At 39.3% G+C, this 27,425-nt stretch overlaps 1 protein-coding gene across 9 annotated transcripts in view; it reads left to right on the forward strand.

Moving 5' to 3' along the window:
* UBN2 (ubinuclein 2) overlaps nt 1-27,425 on the forward strand; it is a 103,805-nt gene that overhangs the window by 32,063 nt on the left and 44,317 nt on the right. For 8 of the 9 annotated variants that reach the window (XR_010134773.1, XM_055393210.2, XM_004046306.5 and 5 more), the window contains 10 exons: nt 1,395-1,884; nt 6,495-6,565; nt 9,554-9,683; nt 12,486-12,604; nt 13,468-13,581; nt 14,104-14,247; nt 16,275-16,325; nt 19,509-19,551; nt 22,231-22,281; nt 23,250-24,800. Coding sequence is in view for 8 of the 9 variants with exons in the window: in XM_055393210.2 (XP_055249185.1) it covers nt 1,395-1,884; nt 6,495-6,565; nt 9,554-9,683; nt 12,486-12,604; nt 13,468-13,581; nt 14,104-14,247; nt 16,275-16,325; nt 19,509-19,551; nt 22,231-22,281; nt 23,250-24,800 (2,764 nt within the window). In the remaining variant the exon portion in view is untranslated. The remainder of the gene's footprint in view (nt 1-1,394; nt 1,885-6,494; nt 6,566-9,553; nt 9,684-12,485; nt 12,605-13,467; nt 13,582-14,103; nt 14,248-16,274; nt 16,326-19,508; nt 19,552-22,230; nt 22,282-23,249; nt 24,801-27,425) is intronic. The other variant, XM_055393207.2, reaches the window with a different exon arrangement.

Consider the following 27,425-nt stretch of genomic DNA (forward strand, 5'->3'; position numbering starts at 1 on the left):
GCCTCAGCCTCCCAAGTAGCTGGGATTACAGGTGTATGTCATCACACCCGGCTAATTTTTGTATTTTTAGTAGAGAATATTTTAGTAGTGAAACATGAGGGTTTCACCATGTTGGCCAGGCTGGTCTCAAACTCCTGACCTCAGGTATTCTGCCTCCCTCAGCCTCCCAAAGTGCTGGGATTACAGACGTGAGCCACTGCACCCAGCCAAAATTTTCATTGATTTTACATAGCTATTCTTTTTTTTTTTTTTCCTCTTTTAGATAGGGTCTTGCTCTGTCACCCAGGCTGGAGTGCACTGGCACAATCATGGCTCACTGCAGCCTCAACCTCCTGGGATCAAGGGATCCTCCTGCCTCAGCTACCTGAGTAGCTGGGACTATAGGCATGTACCACTATGCCTGGCTAATCTTTATATTTTTGTACAGATGGTGTTTCGCCATGTTATCTAGGCTGGTCTCGAACTCCTGGGCTCAAGTGATTCACCAGCCTCAGCCTCCGAAAGTGCTGAGATTACAGGCATGAGCCACTGCACACAGCCAGTATATAGCTATTATTAATGATATTGCTGCTAAAAAACAAATAGAATTTCTCAGAAGCCTTACATCAGAAGAATAAAATATTTGTATAATGCAGTCAAACATTACCAATTGCCTTGACTTCTCTGTGGCTTTTTTCACAGAGCTAAGGGAAAGACGCTTGTGAGAGGCTGAATTTTCTTACTCTACTTAGCAGTGGAGGTGCATCTGAATTTTGGGTTATCAATATCCATAAGACTGATGTAGGGCGTATTTCTCCCCTCCTAAAACTTGGGATTACAGTCATTAAGAAATTAGGAGGAAAAATGTGTATATTACTAATGGTTGTCTTAAATGTTCATTATTTACAAGTAGACTTCTTTGGGAATGTAGGCTATAAGTAATCCCTTTTATTGAATGTATTGTTTTTCAACTTTATAACTTATTCATTTATTCAGCTAATATTTATTAAGTACCCTGCTGTATACCAGGCACTGATACAGGGTTTGGGTTGTATAACAGTGACTGAAACACGGGGCTGCCTTCAAGATGCTAATAACCTTTCAGGTTCTGTAGTGCACATGGAAGCATTTAAGCCATAGGATTTAGAAAAGATTTCTAGGAGGAAGTAATAGCTAAACTGAGCTGTTTCCTCATTTTCTTCACTGTAATGGCCATTTACCTATTTGCCTTTCGTGGGTGACATTCCAGATTATACTGAAGAAGGTGCTATTGTAATAGTATAAGTTAATAAGAAATTAAGAAAACTGCTCTGTCACCTGTCAAATGATTATTTTAATTCTGTGCCTGCTTATTTATGTGACACTTTAACCTTTAAAATCACACATAGCCTAACTGATCATTTTTGTCTTCACAGAGTTGTGGCTCTAAATTCACACAAGTCTGAAAAAAAGAAGAAACGTTATAAAGATTCTCTTTCTCTAGCTGCCATGATTAGAAAATTCCAGAAAGAGAAGGATGCATTAAAGAAGGAGTCTAACCCCAAAGTCCCAGTGACCTTTTCAACCCCTTCTCTGAATAAACCGCCATGTGCTGCTGCAGCACTGGGGAATGACGTCCTGGACTTAAATCTGAGCAGCGCTGATCCAGACCTTCCCATTTTTGTTAGCACAAATGAACATGAGCTGTTTCAGGAAGCTGAAAATGCCCTAGAGATGCTAGATGATTTTGACTTCGACAGATTACTGGATGCTGCTTCTGATGGTAGCCCCCTATCTGAGTCGGGGGGTGAAAATGGAACCACCACGCAGCCAACCTACACTTCTCAGGTTATGCCCAAAGTGGTACCTACACTCCCAGAGGGTCTACCTGTACTTCTTGAAAAACGTATCGAAGACCTTCGTGTAGTAAGTGTAATAATTCTCTTGCTTTTTATTTGCTGCACAAACATAAGAATTAATGCTTTTGTTTGTTTGTTTTTATTTTCCACATAACACTGGTATAATTGCTTTTGTTTTTTAAAGATAAAAATAATAAACTACAATCCCAGCATGTTTATAACTTTTTATTTGCCATGTTTCCTTTTAGACCTTTCTTTTTTCTTTCTTTCTTTTTTTTTTTTTTTTTTTTAGTAGAGACGGGGTTTCACCGTGTTAGCCAGGATGGTCTTAATCTCCTGACCTTGTGATCCGCCTGCCTTGGCCTGCCAAAGTGCTGGGATTACAGGCGTGAGCCACCACACCTGGTGTTTTATTTTATTTATTTATTTATTTATTTTGAGACAAAGCCTTGCTCTGTCGTCGCACAGGCTGGAGTGCAGTGGCGTGCTCTGCTCACTGCAACTTCTGCCTACTGGGTTCAAGAGATTCTCTTGCCTCAGCCTCCCGAGTATCTGGGATTACAGGTGCGCACCATCTCCCCCGGCTAATTTTTGTATGTTTAGTAGAGATGAGGTTTCCCTATGTTGGCCAGGCTGGTCTTGAATTCCTGACCTCAGGTGATCTGCCTGCTTTGACCTCCCAAAGTGCTGGGATTACAGGTGTGACCCACTGCGCCCAGCCTAGACCTTTTCTCTTAAATAGAAATAACTGACTGGGCATGGTGACACATGCATGTAATCCCAGCACTTTGGGAAGCCAAGGTGGGTGAACCATTTGAGGTCAGGAGTTTGAGACTAGCCTGGTCAATATGGTGAAACCCTGTCTCTACTAAAAATACAAAAAAAAATTAGGTGGGTGTGGTGGCGCGTGCCTGTAATCCCAGCTACTCGGAGGCTGAGGCAGGAGAATTGCTTGAACCTGGGAGGCAGAGGTTGCAGTGAGCCGAGATTGCGCCACTGCACTCCGTCCTGGGTGACAGAGTGAGACTCCATCTCAAAAAAAAAAAAAAAAAAAAAAGACCCAAATAAATAAATAGAAATAACTATAGTGATAACATCAATAGAGTTGGTTCTTTTATTATTAAACAGCGGGATTCACCTGACCCCAGAGTAGGTGGCATAGGTTTTTTGTTATCCCATGTGGCCCCATCTCTACAATCTTAGTTTCTTTTAGGTTTTAAAAAGTGCTAATGATGTAATTCAGGTTTTTCAAGGTGTAATTATTCATAATAGCTATCGTTTATTTAGCAGGAACCAATCCTGTGTGTTAGTTCCTTATTTATAAGATAGGGACTGTAACACCAACTTTTTTGGCTGTTACGAAGGTTAAACATGGTGATGAGCATGAAGTCAGACACATGGTAGGCAGTAACGTGTATAGAAAATGAGACATCTCTTTCTGTCTCCTTTCTGTTACCTTGCAAATCACAGCAAGAATTAATAAACTTATGGATAATCAAAATACACAAGACATCCGAAGTATTTGCCTCATTTTGTGAATTTAGGAAGACAAATTATATGTATATATATCAAATATGAAAGAAGGGTGTGTATGCTAAATTTCAACTCTTTAATTGCCTACTCTATGCCAGGTACTAAATTGCATACCAAGGATACAAAGTTAAGTGAATTATAGCCCTACCCTCAAGGAGCTTATTTTTTAGTAAATAAATATGGGAACAGTATCTTGTTTTTTAAACTGTGGATTGAGACTTATCAATTGGTTGGAAATCACAATAGTAGGTAAAGGCCAGCATTTTTAAAAAATGAAATAAAAATGGTCAGGCACAGTGGCTCACACCTGTAATCCCAGCACTTTGGAAAGAGGCCGAGGTGGGCGGATCACCTGAGGTTGGGAGTTTGAGACCAGCCTAGCCAACATGGTGAAACCCCATCTCTACTAAAAATACAAAAATTAGCCCCGCGTGGTGGCAGGCGCCTGTAATCCCAGCTAATTGGGAGGCTGAGGTGGGAGAATCGCTTGAACCCGGGAGGTGGAGGTTGCAGTGAGCATGCCACTGCACTCCAGCCTGGGCAACCAAGCAAGACTCCATCTCAAAAAAAAAAAAAAAATAGGAATACGTGCTAATACATCAAAAGTAGGTTCCAAAAGTATTGTATGACATTTTTGTTTATATACATGTGTGACTACTGGATAACTAAATCTAATTTTCTATAACTAGGTCATATAAAAAGTCTTAAGGTTATAAAGTTTAAAATTCCATCAGAAATTCTTCTAGGTGTTTTTACTCAAAGGAAATCTATTTTTTATTCACATTAGGCTTTGGTAAGTACTATATGCATCATGAAGAGATTATAACTTAATTTTTAGTTTGATACTTTTTATGACCTGTGATGATTATTGAATCTAAAAATAGTACTAATTTATTATTCACATTACTTTTTAAAAAATACTATTTTTGCCTTCACCAAATCATCAGTTAAGTGACCTTTTAAAAAAATCGTTTATTTCGACAGTTGTACTATCAATTCCGTATTACTTATTCACTACATGTTTGGCTTTTTAACTTCCTCTTAGAGATTACCAACTCTACTGATTTTTTGTTGTTGTTGACTATATCTATGGTTATTTTTTTTCCCCAAAATATACTGCCTCCAGCTGCACATTTCAGCTGGATCATTGACTGTATTCTGGTCAGCGATCCTCATGGAATGTAGCTAACTCTATTAATAATTATGATGTCAGTGACTCCTTAAGGACAGAGTCATAGAGTCTGTCTTCTTGGATTCAAGTTAGATATGGCACCAGATTCTTTTGTCTGCTCGTAGAAGTCTGCAACTTCAATGTGGGGGTTGATCACACGATTTGGACCTTTTTTTTTTTGACCTACACTATTTTTGTTTGTTTGTTTTGAAATGGAGTCTTGCTCTGTCCCCAGGCTGGAGTGCAGTGGTACGATCTCAGCTCACTGCAACCTCCACCTCCCTGCAACCTCCGCCTCCTGGGTTCAAGCAATTCTCCTGCCTCAGCCTCCCAGGTAGCTGGGACTAGAAGGTGCATGCCACCACACCCAGCTAATTTTTGTATTTTTAGTAGAGACGGGGTTTCACCATGTTCGTTAGGATGTCTTGGTCTCTTGACCTCGTGATCCACCCGCTTGGCCTCCCAAAGTGCTGGGATTACAAGTGTGAGCCACCGTGCCTGGCCTACACTATTTTTTAATTAATACATATAAGATGTAGATATTTTTGGGGTACATGTCATAATTTGATACATTCATATGATCAAATCATGGTAATTGGGTTAGCCATCACCTTAAATATTTATCTTTATACCAGGAACATTTGAATTATTGTCTTCTAGCTATTTTGAAATGTGCCATCAATTATTTTTAACTGTAGCTACGCTACTGTGACCTATACTATTTCTAAATATCTTTGTATTTGATTCTAAAGACTCTTAACCTTGATGGGAATTGATTTTTTTGTTTTTTCATATTCTTAGGATCACAACTTTTACAGATTTTTAAAATATTGGCCGGGCGCAGTGGCCCACGCCTGTAATCCCAGCACTTTGGGAGGCTGAGGCAGGAGATCAAGACCATCCTGGCTAACACGATGAAATCCCGTCTCTACTGAAAATACAAAAAATTAGCCGGGCGTGGTGGCACACACCTGTAGTCCCAGCTACTTGGGAGGCTGAGGCAGGAGATCACCTAAACCCGGGAGGTGGAGATTGCAGTAAGCCGAGATCGCGCCACTGCACTCCAGCCTGGGCGACAGAGTAAGACTCCGTCTCAAAAAAAAAGAAATTTCTGTATTAAGCCTTACAAAAGATATCCATATTCTAATCCTTGGAATCTGCGAATGTTATTTTATATGGCAAAAGAAGGGTGGAATCTGTGTGTGTGTGATTAAGTTAAGGATCTTGAGATGGGGTTGTTATCCTAGATTAGCCTATGGCCCATAAATGCAATCACTTGTATGCTTAGAAGAGGGAGGCAGAAGGGGGTGTTTTACACACAGAGGAGAAGGTAATGTGAAGGGAGAGCCTAGAGGGATTTGAGGTTGGAATGCTGCGGCTGTGTACAAAGAATGCTGGCAGCCACCAGAAGCTGGAAGAGGCAAGGAACAAGGTCTTCCCTAGAGCCTCTGGAGGGACCATGGGCCCGCTGACACCTTCATTTCAGCCCAGTGATATTGACTTTGGACTTTGGACTGAGGAAGGATAAATTTCTCTTTTTTCAAGCCAAAAAGTTTGTGGTAGTTTGCTATAATAGCTGCAGGAAACTTACACAATACCCAGCTGAATTTGAATCTCTCAAATGGCTTTGCCTCTCTGTTCATCACAACTCATTTGGTGTTCTACTGATAGGAGATTCTTTTTTTTTTTTTTTTTTTTTTCATTAGATGTTCATCTCAAAGTAATTGTTTATTGCAGCAGGGCACAGTGGTACGTACCTGTAATCCCAGCTACTTGGGAAGCTGTAAGGTGGGAGGATTGCTTGAGCCCAGAAGTTTGATACCAACCTGGGCAACATAGTGAGGCCCTATCTCAAAAAAAAAAAAAAAAAAAAAAAACAAAAACGGAAAAAAACCTTTGAACACGTGTCCTAAGAATGCAAAATAAAGTAATGGCCTATTTTGATTTAATGATCATCTTTCTTGTTTCTTTAGGCTGCCAAACTTTTTGATGAAGAAGGAAGGAAAAAATTCTTTACACAGGATATGAATAATATTCTTCTGGAGTAAGTAATTTTCTTTAAAAAAAAAAAAACCTTAAGAATGATACATTAAAAAATGTAATAGGCCTTTGAGATACTGAGTGGTTGGCAAGTCTTGGGCATGAGTTCTTCCCCTTAAGCCTTACAGCATGTATGATTCACATTTGTTTCTCAGCAAAATTATCTTTCTGTATATATTGGTTTTCCTGGACCACTTAGGATAATCAAAGCTTCCAATAGTTAAAACTGCCAGAGCAAGTGACGACTATGCAGGTTGGATATTAAGCTAGACTTAACGTACTTCATATCACCTTATATGAAAGTATCTTTCTGGGAAATGTTAGAGCGTTTATATAGAGATTTGGCATGATTTTCCATCTACTTTTATTACTTACACTGGGGAATAGTAATTCCGTTGATATCTAGTGAGGTTGATTATAATTTGTACAAACTTTTATAGTCAAATGGAAAGTACAGTTTTATAAAGAAATTGTGGTTGTGAGGTAGGATAGAGATAATGTAGAGGAGATAGCAGTTAGATTGAGAATAAGAAGGTGAAGGTAGATATATAATATAGATTGTATTTAAATTAGCAAATTTTGTATTTAACTTAGCAATAATTTTGCACTCAGAGTTTGATACTAATGAAGCTGTAGGTTCTAAGGTTGTGGTCAAATAAACTGAACTTATAAACCTTGTCCTTGACTTAGATTTTAACCATTGTTTACAAGAATCAGGTATATAATTGGATGCAGAACTGGGCAAAAAAGTAATCATGAGGAAAATAGCAAATTTTAGCCCTCTCTGGTGAAAATAATGTTTGCTTATTCTTAGTGGCTTAGTAGCATCATGTATTATAGAAAGACACAGGAAAGGTCAGGCATGGTGGCTCATGCCTGTAATCCCAACACTTTGGGAGGCCAAGGTGGGAGGATCACTTGAGCTGAGGAATTTGAGATCAGCTTGGGGAACATAGTGAAACTCCATTTCTATAAAATATACAGAAAAATTAGCCAGGTGTGGTAGTGCACACCTATCATGTCAGCTACTCGGGAGGCTGAGTTGGGAGGATTCATTAAGCCTGGGAGATTGAGCCTGCAGTGAACTGTGTTCATGCCACTGTACCCCAACCTGGGTGATAGGGTGAGACTCTGTCTCCAAAAAAAAAAAAAAAAAAAAAGAGAAAGAGAGAAGGAAAAGGGAAATAAAAGGAAAAGGAAAGTAATATACTATGATTTCCATCTTTTAAATACATAATGGAGACAGTTTCTCATGAGATGTGAAGAAGGACTGATTGATCATTGCTTCTGATAATGTTTGTAATTTATTACTGTCTATTATTTTGGAGTGCTTAAAAATAGACTCAGAAAATGTATAACTTAGTCTGCTGCTAGTATGGTGGCAGAGGAGTTTCTCATTTCTGTTCCTAGTTACTTTAACCAGGAATTTTCAGATGGAGTCTTTCTGCCTGGCAGCCAGGCAACTGCTTTCTAGCTACACCACCTCCTTTTACCTAGCTCCCTTTAAAACCCCGGACTCAGTGAACAGTGCAGCCATTACTTGTCAGAGCTGTCCCAGATTCCATAGTCAGGGATCTGACCAACTCTTCTTTTTCTTTCCACCTGGGAACCCGAAGTGTGATCAGGCCCTTCTCTTGTGACTGAGGCTGTTCTTTTTTATTTTGCTCTTCTGTAAAAGGGAACAACTGTTTCTCTCCCAGGAGAGTCAAAAGACCATCCTTGGGACATAGCATCTCAGATAAGCAGAGTATCAGCATTCCATTAACAGGCTTTCCTGTTTATTCCTCTCATGTCTATCTTAAAACGAATCTTCCCATTTTTTGGAGCCCATCTGCTTTTTATTTCACAGAGGGTATGCCTCCAGTTTCACAAGTACTAGTGTTCTGAGTTGAATTTTTTTCCCTTTTAGTCACTTTCTTATTCCCTCAGCCTCTTTTTCCACTTTCCTAAACAAACATGTCTTATTTTCTGTATTGAGTTGCCCTTCTAAGAGAATATGGAACATGAATATTTAGAGTAGGAACTCCCATGAAGCTATCCAGTTGTATTGGTGACGCCTTGCCATTGCTTCCTTATACTAGGGAAAAAAGAGATCAATTTGTTGGAATAGGGAACCCCCTCTTTTTATTCCTGATTGAATTTGACCCGGATCAATAAATATACAACATGCTGATGATTTCCTTGCCTACTACCTAGAGCAGACGTTGCTCATAAATGTTTTTCTCTTTTTTCTCTTTTGAGACAGGGTGTCACTCTGTTGCCCAGGCTGGAGTAGTGATGTGCTCATGGCTCACTGGCCTTGACCTGCCGGGCAATTGCCAGTGGGCCGAGGGCTAGTATAATATCTCTTTGAGGAAAGGAGCTTTTGGTTAATTACAAATTTATTGTGCTTTACCTGATACCATAGAGTTTGCCCCTGTAACCCAAAAAATATTTCCAGCTTGTTCATGGTTATAGAAGTTCTACTCTTAAACTAGACTGATAGAATACTTTTATAGCATTACTATTTATTGGTATGGGGCTGGGCGCAGTGGCTCACACCTGTAATCCCACACTTTGGGATCAAAGGCCAAGGCGGGTGGATCATCTGAGGTCAGGAGTTCGAGACCAGCCTGACCAACATAGTGAAACCCCGTCTCTACTAAAAATACAAGAAACTTAGCTGGGCATGGTGGCGGGTGCCTGTAATCCTGGCTACCTGGGAGGCTGAGGTAGGAGAATCACTTGAACCCAGGAGGTGGAGGTTCCAGTGAGCCGAGACTGCACCATTGCACTCCAACCTGGGCTACAAGAACAAAACACTGTCTCTAAATAAATAAATAAATAAACTATTTATTGCTATGGGTTTTTTTTTATTTTTTCCATGAAGAATACTGTTTAGGAAATCATGAAAAGATAAAATGAGAACAAGAACTGGCTTTGCTTTCTTGTCTGTACAATGCCACCTAAAATAAATTCTATACTGTTCATTGTTGTTAACTTTTTTGGCCAGCATTGAGTTACAGCTACAAGAACTAGGCCCTGTCATTCGCAGTGGTGTCTACTCCCACCTTGAAGCTTTTGTGCCATGCAATAAAGAAACACTAGTAAAACGTCTGAAGAAGTTACATCTCAATGTCCAGGTAAGAGGAAGAACAATAATATCTACATCTTGGGTTTCATAACCTGTAAAGATACTTGTTTCTGTTTGGGGCCTTTGCACATTAATTGATTTATAGTCATATTGTATGTATTTAATAACCATAGGAGGTTATTAAAAGTATGTTGGATCCCCTGAAAAATAATTGAGTCTTCAACAATTGTTAAGTTTAGATGAGAAATGTTTTCTACGGCATAGATTGTTGGATGTAAGTTAATATAGTAGGTATGCTCTGACAAACAGTATTTTGTAATATAAGTACTCACCTTTTTTTTTTTTCCTTTTAATACGGGGTCTTGCCCTGTTGCCCAGGCTGGAGTGCCGTGGCGTGAACATGGCTCTCACTGCAGCCTTAACCTCCTGGGCTCGAGCAGTCCTCCCACCTCAGCCTCCCAAGTAGCTAGGACTGCAGGCTGGCATCATTACGCCTGGCCATTTTTTAATTTTTTTCCGTAGGGACAGGGTCTCACTGTGTTGCCGAGGCTGGTCTTGAATCCCTGGCATGTTTGAAGTTATTTAATATCCCTTTGGCTATGGAAGAAAGATATCTTATTCTTACTTTTCTTTATATGGTTTTATCACATATATTTGTATCCGTAAACATTATATTTAGTTTTGCATATTTTTGAGCTTCATATATATAAATACTGTCTGCTTTCTTCTGCAGCTTGTAATGCTCAATATTGTGCACCTGAGATTCATCTTGTGTCTACATATAGCAGAAATACTTTTTTTTTTTTTTTTTTTTTGAGACAGAGTCTCGCTCAGCCCAGGCTGGAGTGCAGTGGCGCGATCTCAGCTCACTGCAGCCACCATCTCCCAGATTCAAGCAATTCTCCTGTCTCAGCCTCCCGAGTAGCTGTGATTACAGGCACCCGCCATCATGCCCAGCTAGTTTCGTATTTTAGTAAAGATGGGGTTTCTCCATGTTGGCCAGGCTGGGGTCTTGAACTCCTGACCTCAGGTGATCCGCCCAGCTTGGCCTCCCAAAGTGCTAGGATTACAGGTGTGAGCCACCGTGCCTGGCCAGAAATACATTCATTTTTTACTGCTGGGTACGCAGTGTTCCATTGTGTGAATATATCCCAATTAATTTGTCCATTTTACTACTTATGGATATTTGGGTTGTTTCCAGGCAGGAAGCCTAAGCTAAATAATTCTTCAAAAGTAATCATCTAGGAACCATGGTACCGGATGTTCACTTTTTAATTTTTTTTTTTTTTGAGACAGAGTTTCACTCTTGTTGCCCAGGCTGGAGTGCAGTGTCACGATCTCGGCTCACCACAACCTCTGCCTCCTGGGTTCAAGTGACTATCCTGCCTCAGCCTCCTGAGTAGCTGGGATTACAGGCATGTGCCACCACACCCAGATAATTTTGTATTTTTAGTAGAGACGGGATTTCTCCATGTTTAGTAGAGACAGGGTTGGTAGAGACAGGGTTCTCCATTCTCCAGGCTGGTCTCGAACTCCCGACCTCAGGTGATCTGCCTGCCTTGGCCTCCTGAAGTACTGGGATTACAGGCGTGAGCCACTGCGCCTGGCCAGATGTTCACATTTTTAGACATAGGATTTTGTCATATGTGCTATAATATTTATTTACTGGTGTTCGTGGAATAGGTTAATATACACATTTTTAAACATGGGATTTTATGTTATATGTGCTGTAATATTTACTGGTGTTCATGGAATAGGTTAATATGCTTATTTGTAATATTTGTGTTTTAAAAATCTTTTTCTTTACCAAAAATCACATTTTAAAAACAGTTGTTTTGGCTGGGTGGCTCACGCCTGTAATCCGAGCACTTTGGGAGGCCGAGGCAGGCAGATCACTTGAGGCCAGGAGTTCGAGACCAGCCTGGCCAACATGGCAAAACCCTGTCCTACTAAAAATAGAAAAATTAGTTGGGTGTGGTGGCACACACCTGTAGTCCCAGCTACTCGGGTGGCTGAGGCACGATAATCACTTGAACCCAGAAGGCGGAGGTTGCAGTGAGCCAAGATGGTGCCACTGCACTCCAGCCTGTGTGACAGCGAGACTCTGTCTCCAAAAAAAAAAAAAAAAAAAAATTGTTTCAGTAAAGAAAAGTCTTATAATATTTCTGCACCTATGATGGTGATAAAAGTATGTTTTAAGTAGTTACATATATATACTGTTGCTTGTAAGATGAAAGTAATAAATTGGTTGATTAAAACTGTCAGATGCAAACCTACTTTCTTTTTTGCCCTGAAAACCCACATGAATAAGAGTTTTTGGGTTCCTTTCACTTTGGCCTTGACCTTGCATTTTTACTTGCAGCCTAAGTCAAAATTACTAACCATAACTGAGAGAACAGGATACCAACGTCCGGTTGGTAGTCACCCAAACCAAACACGTGTCTTCGTGTTCCAGAGCAGTGTCTATTCTTAGGGTACTGGTTTCCCATCACAATGGAAATTAACCAGTAGTTGTCTATACAAGTAGAATACAATGATTTTGTTTTCCGTTTTCTGTATGAAAGTGTTCACGTGGCATTTTTAAGAGTGTAATGGAACACTATTAATAATTATGCTGGGCGACAGGGAAAAACTGGAACTCTTCTTGGCTAACTGGAATATGTCATTCTAATTTTGTATCCAGTGTGTCTTAGGAAAAGTCAGTGCTGTAGAAGAAATGTCCATATTTAGATATGCTAATATTTCAAATCTATAATTGGTATCTAAAACATAAATTTTATCTTTTGAGGGCCTGCTTACAAGATTTTATAAATATGTCTGATAAAAACTTCTAGTATGTTTTTCTTTTTAGGATGATCGTTTAAGAGAACCTCTGCAAAAACTGAAACTGGCTGTTAGCAATGTCATGCCTGAACAGCTATTTAAATACCAGGAGGACTGCCAGGCTCGTAGTCAAGCTAAGTGTGCCAAGTATGTATCTCTTCTATTTGGACTGGCTTTTGCATTTGAGAAGTGTATGTACATATGTATGTATTTATGTATGTATGTATGTATGTATGTATGTATGTATGTATGTATTTTGAGACGGAATCTCAGTCTGTTGCCCAGGCTGGAGTGGAATGGTACGATTTCGGCTCAGTACAACCTCCGCCTCCCGGGTTCAAGCCATTCTCCTGCCTCAGCCTCACAAGTAGCTGGGATTACAGGCACGTGCCACCACACCAGCCTAATTTTTGTATTTTTAGTAGAGACAGGGTTTCACCATGTTGACCAGGCTGGTCTCCAACTCCTGACCTCAGGTGATCCAGCTGCCTCAGCCTCCCAAAGTGCTGGGATTACAGGCGTGGGCCACCGCACCTGGACGTGCATTTGAGAAGTACTTTTAGCTGTTCTGATGTTAAGTGGACCTCATTCTCAAGTAGAAATCCACATATACTGCTGACTTGATATAATTGAGTATTTTGTAAATGGCACTCAGTTGCTTTGCAGTCAGAGACAAAAGGTGTCTGTTGATTGATTGTATGGAGGTGATCAAGCAAGAGCTGACACTGGTGAGAGATTTCACAACCCCAGCTTGACTGACTGTGGTTGAACACAAGTGTTTTCTGACCTAAAAGATGAATGTTGGTGCCTTTACATTATAATCTGAAGTCCTTATTTACCAAACTACTTTATAACTCCTTTCAAATTTGAAGTATTATGTGGAAAGGTAGATTCCGTCTTTACCCTCTCTTTTAACATTCCATTAAGCCATTCAGCAAGTATTTATGGAGCATATTATATAGGCAGTGTTGGGTTAAAAGTTTGTTTTGTAAAGTGTTTTTCATTTTTAGATTGCAGACAGATGAAGAACGAGAAAAAAATGGATCTGAAGAGGATGATGATGAGAAACCAGGAAAACGTGTCATAGGACCAAGAAAGAAATTCCACTGGGATGACACTATCAGGTAAGATTTAATTAGTTTTCACTTGTAATATATAATGCAGAAGTAAGATTCCTCATTAAAAAAAAATCTATAATAAATATAAAACTAGATTGGAAGCAACCAAAGATTAGTGTGTAGGAAAAAATTATTCAAGAGAAGATTAATTGGGCTCTAATATCCTCAGAGTATTATTGCTTTTATTTTCATATACACTGCAATACTTTTTATAAACTAATCTAATAATGGAGTAAGTCATACTGGTTTCAGAAGGTGAAGTACTTTCAACATATTTCTTCTTTAGCCATCTTTCTCAATAGTATTTCTATACCCCAAGTAGAGAACCATCCCTTTCCATCTTTGGTGCTTTGATTAAAGATATCAAAGGAAATTGTTTCATATTTCAGGTTTGACTGTGGTGCAATGAATGATATATGTTAGAAATTGTTTATGTTATTTTCTGAATTTTTCACATAATCTGTATTATTGCTGCCAAATGTATGTTCTTCTAAAAAAAGTTTCAAATTTAATTTTCAATCTGTTTAGAACTTTGTTATGTAACCTTGTTGAGATCAAATTGGGATGCTATGAGTTAGAACCAAATAAAAGCCAGTCTGCTGAAGATTATCTTAAGTCTTTTATGGAGACAGAAGTGAAGCCCCTGTGGCCTAAGGGCTGGATGCAGGCAAGGTAAGAAATGTGACTTACTGGATTTTATTTTATTTTATTATTATTGCTGTTATTAAAGATATACCTACACATACACATACGTGACATTGATTTTGCTAAGAACCTAATATATTCAGCATGCTGTCTAGTCATTTCAGATGATCCTTGCTTTGAAAACCTTAAGCACTTAAATGACAAAACAGTCGCGCACACACAGAGATAGATGTAAAGGTGATATTTTACTTAACTTTTTTTTTAACACCCAAATTTGCTAGTAGAGAAAAAGAGAGGAGGGAAGACTCCCAAATGGTTATGAAGTTTGGGAGAGGAGCTTCATAGGGGTAACATGAAGATGAGGAAGCTAATATGGGATTAGAGCATAGGAAAAGAGACACCGCCTTAGATTCTATTCAAAATAGTCAGTGTAGAGGCCGGGCACAGTGGCTTATGCCTGTAATCCCAGCACTTTGGGAGGCCAAGGCAGGTGGATCACCTGAGGTCGGGAGTTCAAGATCAGCCTGACCAACATGAAGAAACCTTATCTCTACTAAAAATACAAAATTAGCCGGGCATGGTGGCTCATGCCTGTTATCCCAGCTACTAGGGAGGCTGAGACAGGAGAATCGCTTGAACCCCAGAGGTGGAGGTTGTGGTGAGCCGAGATCGCACCATTGCACTCCAGCCTGGGCAACAAGAGCGAAACTCCGTCTCAAAAAAAAAAAAGAAAAAGAAAAAAGAAAATAGTCAGTGTAGGCCAGGTGCAGTGGTTCACACCTGTAATCTCAGCACTTTGGAAGGCCAAGGTGGGAGGATCACTTTGAGCCCCAGGAGTCTGAGACCAGTCTCAAAAAATAAGTAAATAAATAAGAAAATATTCAGTGTAGAGAGATATCTCAAGAAACAAAGAGTCACTCTGTTTAAAGTCTCAAGGGTTAAGAATGTGGCCCGTTGCGGTGGCTCACACCTGTAATAGCAGCACTTTGGGAGGCCGAGGCTGGTGGATCACCTGAGGTCCGGAGTTCAAGACCAGCCTGGTCAGCATGGTGAAACCCTGTATCTACTAAAAATACAAAAATTAGCTGGGCGTGGTGGTGGGCACCTGTAATCCCAGCTGCCCAGGAGGCTGAGGCAGGAAAATCACTTGAACCCAGGAGGCAGAGGTTACAGTGAGCCGAGATTGCGCCATTGCACTCCACCTGGGCGACAAGAGCAAAACTCTGTCTCAAAAAAAAAAAAAAAAGAGTCGCCGGGCACGGTGGCTCACGCCTGTAATCACAGCACTTTGGGAGGCCAAGGAGGGTGGATCACGAGGTCAGGAGATCGAGACCATCCTGGCTAACACAGTGAAACCCCGTCTCTACTAAAAATAGAAAAAATTAGCCGGGCATGGTGGCGGGCACCTGTAGTCCCAGCTACTCGGCTGGGCTGAGGCAGGAGAATGGCGTGAACCTGGGAGGCGGAGGTTGCAGTGAGCTGAGATCGTGCCACTGCACTCCAGCCTGGGTGACAGAGCAAGACTCTGTCTCAGAAAAAAAAAAAAAAAAAAACGAGTTAAGTAAAAATTAATAAACTTGGCTAGTTCAACCCATGATCTTAATTAAATTGCTCCATCTTCTATCAACAGAAAAGATCTGTTGGCCAGGTGTGGTAGCTCACCCCTATAATCTCAGCACTTTAGGAGGCCAAGGGCCACAGTGAGAGGATTGCTTGAGGCCAGGGGTTCAAGACCAGCTGGGCAGCATAGTGAGACCCATGACTCTGCAAAAAGTTTTAAAAATTAGCTGGGCATGGTGGCACACACCTGTAATTCCAGCTTCTTTGAAGGCTGAGTTGGGAGGACCATTTGAGCCCAGGAGGCCTAGGTTATAGTGAGCTATGAATAAAACTCTCCATAAAATAGATTATTGAGTGTACTGTACCATTATAACTTTTACTTGGTAAATAAGCAGTAATAGTCTATTGAAAATTAAATTACTTTAAAAAATAAAACAATTATGTTATTATCTGCTATAAAGAAAATAATAATTGTGTTCTTTAAATTTTTCCAGAATGCTTTTTAAGGAAAGCCGGAGTGTTCATAATCATCTTACTTCTGCTCCGTGAGTAAATGCAGACTCCAGATTGCTTCATTTATTCATATTATGTGCTTTAGTGAACAAAAGTATCATTTATTAAATGCTAGTTGGAATAGGACTTAAAAAGATCATTTTGACCATTGACTATTTAGACTTCAGAACACATTTATCTATTGAAATAATTGTCAGGGTACTCTCTAAACACCTACTAAATCCACACTGTGACACATAATGGCCTGGAATTCTGGTAGTAGGGAAGCATGAAGGCTCAGGGATTTTCCTTTGTTCCTGGGCATTCTACCTGCCAGTCTTTTTCTCCACTTCTTAACGTCCATCTGCATTTGTAATCTACAGCCCTCTGTGTCCTGAGTTTACCAGGACAGATCCATATGCACACCCACCCTCGCTGCACTGCAGAGTGTTTTATTCCACAAAATTAACCTATTCTTGAGGTCTTCTGTTCAAAACTGTGTATTTCCTTAGTGATGTGATTACTAGAGAAAGATCTTTTTTCCCCCCCACATACAACAAAAAGGCAAGTTTTTTTTGTGGTCACCTTTTTGGTTGAATATTGGTCAATTCCAGAACAGTTTTATTTTTCCCTACAACATAGGGCTACTTCTCTGTAGCCTGCAAGGGTGGCATTAAGGGTTATTAAAGCCAGGCACAGTGGCTCGTGCCTGTAATCCCAGCACTTTGGGAGGCTGAGGCGGGTGGATCGCTTGAGCCCAGGAGTTTGAGACTGGCCCGGGCAACATGGCGAAACTCCATCTCTACAAAAACTACAAAAATTAGCCAGGCATGGTGTGTGTGCCTGTAGTCCCAGCTACTCAGGAGGCTGAGATGGGAGGATGGCTTATGCCAGGGAGGCGGAGGTTGTAGTAAGTGGAGATCATGCCACCGCCCTCCAGCCTGGGGGGACAGAACAGACCTTGTTTCCAGAAAAAAAAAAGGGGGGGTTATTAAAATATAAAATTAGCAAGTTACTGAGAATTTGCTGAACACTCTAATTCAATATTCTGCTGAGAGGTCTGTTTAATATCTTTTGGGCAACATTATAAAATTCCTACTCTCCTTGTATGCAGTTATATAGGAATTTTTTAGTTTTTAGGAAGGACAGTTCATTATTACGGTTGACCCTTGGAACAACATGGGAGTTAGGGATTTCACCCCCTCATCCCACACAGTCAGAAATCCATGTGTAACTTTCAACTCTCCCAGAACTTCACTGCTAGTAGTCTACTGTTGACCTGAAGCCTTACTGATAACATAAATAGTTCATGAACACATTTTATATGTTTTATGTACAGTATACTGTATTCTTACAATAAAGTAAGCTAAAGAAAAGAAAATGTTAATAAGAAAATCATAAGGAAGAGAAATTGTATTTACTATTCATTAGGTCGAAGTGAATCATCATAAAGGTCTTCATCCTCAGGGGTCAACTGTATATCAGGGATGCATTGAGTTGGTTGTGGTTTTTGGTTCTTACTGTTTTTTTTAGTATAAATTCTAAGTTGTTTGGTTTCATATATTACAGGTTTACTTTGTTGCAAGAGTTTTTGTTGTCTTTGAAATAAATTTTATATACATATGTATATGTTTGTGTCAGTGGTATTTTCGGCTTTAATTTCCCTATACAGTAGTCCCCCTTATCCTCAGACAATATACTCCAAGATGCCTGCAGTGGATGCCAAAACTGCAGACAGTACTGAACCCTACATAGACTATTTTTTCCTATACATACATTCCTATAATAGATTTTAGTTTACAAATTAGGCACAGTAAGAGATTAACAACAATAATAAAAGAGAACAGTTTAACAGTATACTATAATAAAAGTTATGTGAATGTGGTTTATCTCTATTTCTGGAATTTTCCATTTAATATTTTCAGACCTCAGTTGACCACAGGCAACTGAAACCGTGGAAATTGAAAACTGTGGATAAGGGGGGCTACTGTAGTTCTAAAGCCATATATACATTACAATTCAGGTACAAATAATGCATTCCTTTAATTCTAAAGGTGTTTACAAAAGATGTCTCCCTCTCTCTCTCTCTCTCTCTCTGGCTTTTTTTTTTTTTTTTTGAGATGGAGTCTTGCTCTGTCGCCCAGGCTGGAGTGCAGTGGCACAATCTCAACTCACTGCAATGTCCATCTCCCAGGTTTAGGCAATTCTCCTGCCTCAGCCTCCTGAGTAGCTGGGACTACAGGCGTGCGCCACCACGCCTGGCTAATTTTTGTATTTTTAGTAGAGACAGGGTTTCACCATGTTGGCCAGGCTGGTCTCAAACTCCTGGCCTCACGTGATCCGCCTGCCTCAGCCCAAAGTGCTAGCATTACAGGCATGAGCCACTGCACCCAGCCTCCTTCTCCCTTTTTTTAAATAGCTTCATTATTATCATTAACTTTGTGTTTTGTTTAACTTTGTGTTTTGTTTTGTACCAGAAAGTAGGAATCTGTGGGATAAGTGGGCCTAGAGGTCGTTTCCCTAAATGGCCTTCATCAAAAAAAAAAAATGTAGAAAATTACTGTTGCCTAAATGAAGTTGTAAATTGACAGTTTTAATCAAGATTCTTGTTAATCTAATTGATGACATTTTAGCCAAGTGAAATAGGCAAGGTGAAGTATTTTAGCTTGTCAACAGTTTAATTATTCAACAAACATTTGAATACTTTGACTTACTATGGAACTTGTTCTTTTTTTCATCTTCAAACTTTTTCTTAGTTTTCCAAAAGTTTCAAGATTCCATAGTAATTTTTCTTGCCCTTTTTCTCCCTGTCATTTTGACATTTTTTATTTGAATTTTTACATTACAAAAATTTTTCTTTAAAAGCTCAGGGTTTTTTTTGTTTTTGGTTAAGTTAAATCTCATTCACACCTTCTTGGCATGGTTTAATTTGAGCCTGCGGTTCCTTGAAGCTCTTTTTTTGGGGGAGTTATTTTATGGTTTATTTACATTTAATTTTTTAAAAATTGTATTATATACATTTCATGTTTTACTAGTTGTTTGGCCTTTCAGTTAATCTGAATTGGGGAAAATGTTGCTACATACTTCGTATAAACTGAGCACTTAAATACGGTTCCTTCAAAGAGCTTTCCAAATAGCAGAAGAAATTATTTACCACATAATTACAAAGCTATATAACTTTCTAATGAGCAATATAACTGCTACTGAAATAGCCTTTTAAAATCTTTTTATCTTAGGGCAAAGAAAAAGGTGATTCCTGCACCTAAACCCAAAGTAAAGGTAAGTACTGAAACAAAATATTTAATTAGTTATAGTTGGTGAATGTTGAAATACATTCCTAAGATGAAAAAGATGTATGGTATTTAGCAGAGGTCAGTAGGCACTATAAGATAGATGTTTTCAACTTCATAATAATCTTAGTACTTTTGTATTTGGGAGAATAGATTCCTGTGTAGCAGTGGGGAATATGCGTACACCAATTGTAAAGCTTAACTTTATTAATACTTGGAAATGCTAGGTAAAATACAACAAATATTCTTTCATAGCATAGGTGAGATTGAAAAATATGTAAGAAAAATTCATAAGACCAGAAACAAAAAAGGAGCTGACAGTGTTAATCTGTCGCTTACACTTTGGTTGCCCTTGGAGGCATTTGGCACTTTTCTACCCATCACTTTATGGTTTCTTTTTACGTTTCTTCTCAGAGCATAGCAGTTAGGGTTTTCTTGGGCTTGTACAGGTTAAAACTTGGGATGAAATCTGTGTAAAGCTGGACCTTCAAACAATAACATCTTTAGTAAAAGAAAGGACTGGAAAGAAATCCAGCAACCAGCAGAGACATTAAGTGGCTGTCTTGGACTGGGTTCTGGTTTGGGGGAAGAATGTCCTTGCTGAAAAATTTTCTTGGCTTAGGAGTTTAAGTTACACTACCTCTACAATCTGAGAAAACCCCAAGATGAAAAAGTAACTTGGTTACTGGATTAGTAGTAACCCGGGGCCACTGGCAAAAGCAAATTCTCTCTGGCGGGGCCACTGGCAAAAGCAAATTCTCTCTGGTATAATGTGCCCTCTTCAGAGGCCTCAAAGGCCTTCCTCCTATAAACCATGTCAGACCTGAGCTTGCAGTCTGAAATACAGAATACATGAGAGAATAAGTTACTATGAGTGAGATTCAGTAGGAACAATAAACAGCAGTTAGATCCCTAAGACGGACAAGTAGTGCACTTATGGAATTTAGTACATAAAATAATTTTACTGAAAAATTTTTAATATTTAGAGAAATAGAAAAGGGAATAAAAAATATCCTATCAAAATAGACAAAGTAGATTTGAAAGAGAATCAAAATATAACCTCTAGAAGTAAAAACTATAATTATTTGAAATTAAAATTTTAATGAAAGCTCATACTCTTTAGGTTTTACACTTTGCTCCATAGCCTTTGTCTCTTTGGTTTTTGTTGTTGTTGTTGTTTTTAATAGATGAGGTTCTTTGCTTATAAGATTGTGGCCAGATGGTCATTATATATTATTCTGTGGCCTTCCTGACTTTTTTGGTGTTAGAGCCTCTTTAAATGCAGGGTAAATAGTCTTCTTTTTCTTTTTCTTTTTTTTCTTTTGGAGACAGAGTCTCACTCGGTTGCCCAGGCTGGAGTGCAGTGGTGCGACCTCGGCTCACTGCAACCTCTGCCTCACAGGTTCAAGCGATTCTCCTACCTCAGCCTCCTGAGTAGATGGGACTACAGGCGCGCACCACCATGCCTGGCTAATTTTTATATTTTTAGCAGAGACGGGGTTTCACCATGTTGGTGAGGCTGCTCTCTAACTCCTGACCTCGTGATCCACCCGCCTTGGCCTCCCAAAGTGTTGGGATTACAGGCATGCGCCACCATGCCCAGCCAGTAGTCCTCTTTTTCTTAATAGCCTACTTTGTCTTCTGATCCAAATAATATTGAGCCAATCTTTCATTAAATCTGTTGAATTTAGATGTTGTTTTGACACTTGACTTTATTTTTATTAGAATACTAAAGTCTTAATACCCTCCATAAAGGATTGGTTACATTTTGATACATCTATTCAAACATATGATTAATAGAATAATAGGATAGGAAATTTATTAAATTCTAATACTGGTTGTGTTAGGATGATATGGGGGAGTCATCAGTTTTTTTGTATGTTTCCTTCTCTATGATTAAATTACTTTTTCATTTTCCCAAAATGGAAAAGCTATACCGTTGATGTGGTTTTTTTCTACTGTAACTCCCCATACTGTTTCTAGTTATAAAGGTAAGATAAGGAAATGCCTACAAAAGAAAATGCAAATAACCCGGAAAAGTAAGGAGAAAAGTAAAAGTATCTATAAATTTCTCCTCAGTCAGAGAATAAAAGCTCTTAGCTTTCTAGGACACATCTTCCTTCCCTTCTTCTGAAACTCTGTTCCTCCCTCCCTCCCTTCCATTCGTCCATTCATCCACACATCCATCCATCTATCCAATCAGCTATCTATTTATTTAGTCTTTTATATAAATGGGATAACCTGCTTTTTTGACTCAGTTATATATCCTGAACAATTTTCTCTGCCAGTATAAATCTGCACAGTATTCTATTAGAGTGGATTTAATGGTTTTATAAATAAAAATTAATCAAAAAGTCATTTTAAAACAGCAGTTTTATACTAGTAATACTTCCAACATTGGGATACATTTCCTACCCTTTATTCTGTACTTTTTATAATGGAATTTTCACTAATCATGTAAGTGGATGGCATATCAAAACAAACGTGTTTCATCTGCATTACTCATTCTTCTTAGCAGACATTTGTGACCTTAATGCAGTTTTACACTTGTACTTCCAATTGGTGGTGAGGTTTTTAATCAGGGGTTTTAGAGTAAAAGCTTAGAAAAAATACTAAGGAAGTTAGAGTGTAACAGTATTCTTAACAGCTTGCTTATGTAATACCTTAGGAGGTGATGGTAAAGACCCTTCCTCTCCATTCTTTCCCCACTATGCTTAAGGTAAGTGCTATGGTTGTATAAATCAGTATGTAATATAACACTCTAGGTTTGTTTGGGTTTGTTTAAGAAACTAACTGAAGAGACTTTGATATGACTTTTATGTAATAGGCTTTTGCTTCTCAGTCTTAAAAATAAAATGAGTCAAATACTTTTATCTTTAAAAATAAATAGTTGCTTTTAAATTATTTTGCTCTTTGAATATTATAAACTGTGCTCTAGTTCTTTTTCTTAAATATTAAGAAGGTTGATTATTTGAGAAACAGACTCTAACAACTCTTAGGTATTCAGAGTTGTAATTCTTAATACCCTTGTTTTCTTAGCATAGAGCCCTGCTCACAGCGGACACTTAGTGGATATATATTGAATAAATGACAAATGAATAATTTACAAATAAATTACAGATTCACCATAATAAATAGCAGAATTTATTTATGCTTGGATTGAATCATCTGCCACTTTGACGTACCAGTTTTTCTATGTACTGGCTGTAGGGTAGCTGCAGGACAGGGCATACAAAGAGGCAGAAATGCGTGGAAGCAGAAAGTGAAGGTCAGCCTCCTAGCAAACCATCCCAGACGAGAAGGGGAGAGTCTTAATATAAAGGCAGAATTTATTCTGAGTGCAGGGGAATAAAAAGAGAATAATCTGAACAGATGGATTTCGAGCAGGATTTGAAGATCTAATGCAGGTGGGGGAGGCTCATCAGTAATGTAACTAGTATATGAATGTTCCTTCCACTTGGTGTTAAGTTTGACAGCTGTGTGCAATATATCAGATACTTTGTCTTGTGAGGACAGCTCAGTCAGGAGCTCTGTCATCTCAAAAATTATTTTTGTTTTGTTAGTCTCTGAAGATTTCCAGTAGAAAAACAATTGTAATTGTCGTGAGAATCTTTTAGTTATTTAAAATTAACTTTGTAATTTTTTATTCACCGTTTCTATTTTTTTCCATATGATGCTTTACATTAGGAGTGTAGTCCAAAAAAGGACCAGAAAACTACAACATCCCTGGTGGCTTCGGTTAGCGGTCCTCCAACGAGCTCCAGCACAACTGCCATTGCTGCAGCTAGCTCTAGCTCTGCACCAGCCCAAGAAACCATCTGCCTCGACGACTCACTAGATGAAGACCTTTCTTTCCATTCACCTTCGCTGGATCTTGTTTCTGAAGCTTTAGCGGTTATCAACAATGGGAACAAGGGCCCTCCAGTTGGCTCAAGGATAAGCATGCCAACCACAAAGCCTCGTCCAGGACTGAGAGAAGAAAAATTAGCAAGTATCATGAGTAAGCTGCCACTAGCTACTCCCAAAAAACTAGATTCTACTCAGACTACACATTCTTCAAGTCTTATTGCTGGTCACACAGGGCCAGTACCAAAGAAACCCCAGGATTTAGCTCATACTGGCATCTCTTCAGGCCTTATTGCTGGTTCTTCCATTCAGAACCCTAAAGTTTCTTTAGAACCTTTGCCAGCCAGGCTACTTCAACAAGGACTTCAGAGGTCAAGCCAGATTCACACTTCTTCCTCTTCACAGACCCATGTCTCCTCTTCTTCCCAAGCCCAAATTGCTGCCTCTTCTCATGCTCTGGGAACATCCGAGGCCCAAGATGCTTCTTCGTTAACACAAGTAACAAAGGTGCACCAGCATTCAGCTGTCCAGCAGAACTATGTGTCTCCATTACAGGCCACCATCAGTAAATCCCAGACCAACCCCGTCGTGAAGTTAAGTAATAATCCCCAACTCTCCTGTTCCTCCTCACTTATTAAGACTTCAGATAAGCCACTTATGTACCGCCTTCCCTTATCTACCCCCTCATCTGGAAATGGTTCTCAAGGGTCCCACCCCCTGGTTTCTAGGACAGTACCTAGCACCACTACCTCCAGTAACTATTTAGCCAAGGCTATGGTGTCACAGATCTCCACGCAGGGTTTCAAATCTCCCTTCTCGATGGCTGCCTCCCCAAAACTTGCCGCATCTCCCAAGCCTGCCACATCTCCTAAACCCCTGCCCTCGCCTAAGCCTTCTGCCTCACCCAAGCCCTCTCTGTCAGCTAAGCCTTCAGTATCAACTAAACTTATTTCTAAATCCAACCCAACTCCCAAGCCTACTGTATCCCCAAGTAGTTCCAGTCCAAATGCACTAGTCGCCCAGGGTAGCCACTCCAGCACTAACAACCCAGTCCATAAACAGCCCAGTGGAATGAACATCAGCAGACAGTCTCCCACCTTGAATTTATTGCCCTCTAGTCGCACTTCAGGCCTTCCACCTACAAAAAATCTTCAGGCCCCCTCAAAGCTAACAAACTCATCATCCACTGGAACTGTTGGGAAGAATAGCTTGAGTGGAATTGCAATGAATGTACCTGCCAGCAGAGGTAGCAACCTTAACTCAAGCGGAGCTAATAGGACTAGTCTATCTGGGGGAACAGGAAGTGGAACACAGGGTGCTACCAAACCATTGTCTACTCCACATAGACCATCCACTGCCTCAGGGTCTTCAGTGGTAACAGCCAGTGTGCAGGTATGTATGTTCTGTACATCCATGTGATAAACTATAAGATTGTATAATGTCGTCTTTCTTGTGGGTAACTTTAATAAGCTTTTTATGATATGTGGATTGTTCTCAATTGGCTTATTACAGCCTGCGGCCATGGAATGTTCCTGATGCTGACATCACAGTGACAGGCACACTTGTAGTTGAGGTGTTTGTTGGGATATGGATTTTTTTTTTTAAAGTAACAAAGGTGCACCAGCATTCAGCTGTCTGACAGAACGATGTCTTCATTACAGGCAACCATCACTAAATCAACTTTAAAATTATTTGAAAAAACAAAACTAAAATGGCTTATTTCAAACTTTCTGTCTTATCAAAGTCCAGAACAAAGTAGTAACTTAGGAATTTAACGAACATTCGCTTAGCTCTTCCCTTCCCTTTTTCTCCTGCCAATTTTCTTATTTTTAAATCAAATTTATACATTCATGTTATTTTTTAAATCATTTATCTTCTCAAAATTTTTATTTTGCTTAATTTTGTAGTTATATATAATTTTCTATGTCAAATTAGTGTCAGTCGCCCTTTTATACCACAATTTTCCCGTTCATGAATTTTTAGTTTAAACTTACCTCTCAATTAGCTGAGTGCCTCACTCAAGCAATCTTTTCAAGGAGGGTAGCCGGGCATGGTGGCTCGTGTCTGTAATCCCAGCACTTTGGGAGGCCAAGGCAGGAGGATCACTTGAGGTCAGGAGTTGCACTCCAGCCTGGGTGACAGAGCGAAACTTCATCTCAAAAAAAAAGGGTAGCATAAATGCTATTTTACCTTAGCTCATGTACACCTGATAATTTCTTTCTGTGCTGTCACACTTGAGTAGGCATAGCCTTCTTGGGACACTAACTGTTCCACTCCAAATTTTGTAAATACTACTCCACTGACTCTTGCTTAGTATTTAGGATTATGGAGAAGTCTGAGGCCATTCTCAGACTCTTTCTCATTCTCTTTTTGTTCCGTTATCATTAATGTGTTTTCTCTGCCTAGTTTTCATTAATTGTATACCTAGAACATAGTAATAGCTTTCCATCTCAGAACTGGTTATTTATTTTAGATCAAGAATATTTTATTGTATTATGTGTCTGATTACTGTTTCTGATCCATTTATGGTAAGTTTTTTGAGAACTCTTTATTATATATATATTTTTTATTTTTCCCTAAGACAGAGTCTCGCTCTGTTGTCCACGCTGGAGTGCAGTGGCGCAATCTTGGCTCACTGCAACCTCCGCTTCTCGGGTTCAAGAGATTCTCCTGCCTCAGGCTCCCGAGTAGCTAGAATTACAGGCACCCGCCACCATGCCTGGCTAATTTTTGTATATTTATTTATTATTATTATTATTTTTTTGAGATGGAGTCTTCTCTGTTGCCAGGCTGGAGTGCAATGACGTGATCTCGGCTCACTGCAACCTCCACCTCCCAGGTTCAAGCAGTTCTCCCTGCCTCAGCCTCCTGAATAGCTGGGATTACAGGCATGGGCCACAATGCCCAGCTAATTTTTGTATTTTTAGTAGAGACGGTGTATTGCCATGTTGGCCAGGCTGATCTTGAACTCCTGACCCCGGGTGATCTGCCCACCTCGGCCTCCCAAAGTGCTGGGCTTACAGGCGTGAGCTACCACGCCTGGCCTAATTTTTATATTTTTAGTAGAGATGGGGTTTTACCATGTTGACTGGGCTGGTCTCAAACTCCTAACCTCAAGTGATCTGCCCACTTCTGCCTCCCAAAGTCCTGGGATTACAGGCATGAGTCACTGCGCCGGGCCTATATTTTATCTCTCTGTCTTCCATATCATCTTCTGTTATTGTTTTCATCTCTATGCCACTTCTTTGTATTCTGACACTTTCTCAGATTTGTCCTTTATGTTAATGATTTAGTTTCTTTAACTTTTTTCCCCTGAAAGTAATATATGTTCACTGAAGGCAAATTTAGAAAAAAGAAAATAAAAATCACCTATTAATCCAATACTGTTTATGCTTTGTAGGTACTTTTTAAGACTTTTTTCAACAAAATGTGTTTTATATAACATTTCGTTTTATAACCAGCAAAAAAAAAATACCATTTTATGATATGCAAGTTCTTAGGTTCTTAAATATTCTTTGAAAACATAACTTTTATTTATTTATGGAATTGTGTTGTCTAAGGAAGTGCTCTTTGTACTGCCTCCTATTTATGTGGAACAGGAACATGTAATGAGAAGAGTTTCCCCTTGCTGTATGTCAAGGTTTCCTGCTGTTCAATATAGTCTAAGGGTTGATATTCAATATACATTGTATATTCAAATCATCATTCTGCTACTAATGTAGGCATAGGAATGACTGGATGCCAGAATTCTATTGTAGAACAAATTCAGCTAACTGGTAATGCATTAATTGAAATCTAGGATTAACTGATGTTTTATGTATGTACATTTACTTTCATCAGAAATAAAATAATAAAAACATTGATATTAGGGATTATATGTTAAAATGTATATGGAGATGGATGAATAAAGGCCTTCCCTTATGAAAAAAAAGGTATATGGAAGATTGGAGTTAGTCTGCATTACTCTTTATTAAATACTCTTCTTAAAATTAATTCTTAATTTGATCAAAGGAATAA

The sequence above is a fragment of the Gorilla gorilla genome, chromosome 6, assembly GCF_029281585.2.
Source record: "Gorilla gorilla gorilla isolate KB3781 chromosome 6, NHGRI_mGorGor1-v2.1_pri, whole genome shotgun sequence".
Classification (NCBI taxonomy): domain Eukaryota; kingdom Metazoa; phylum Chordata; class Mammalia; order Primates; family Hominidae; genus Gorilla; species Gorilla gorilla.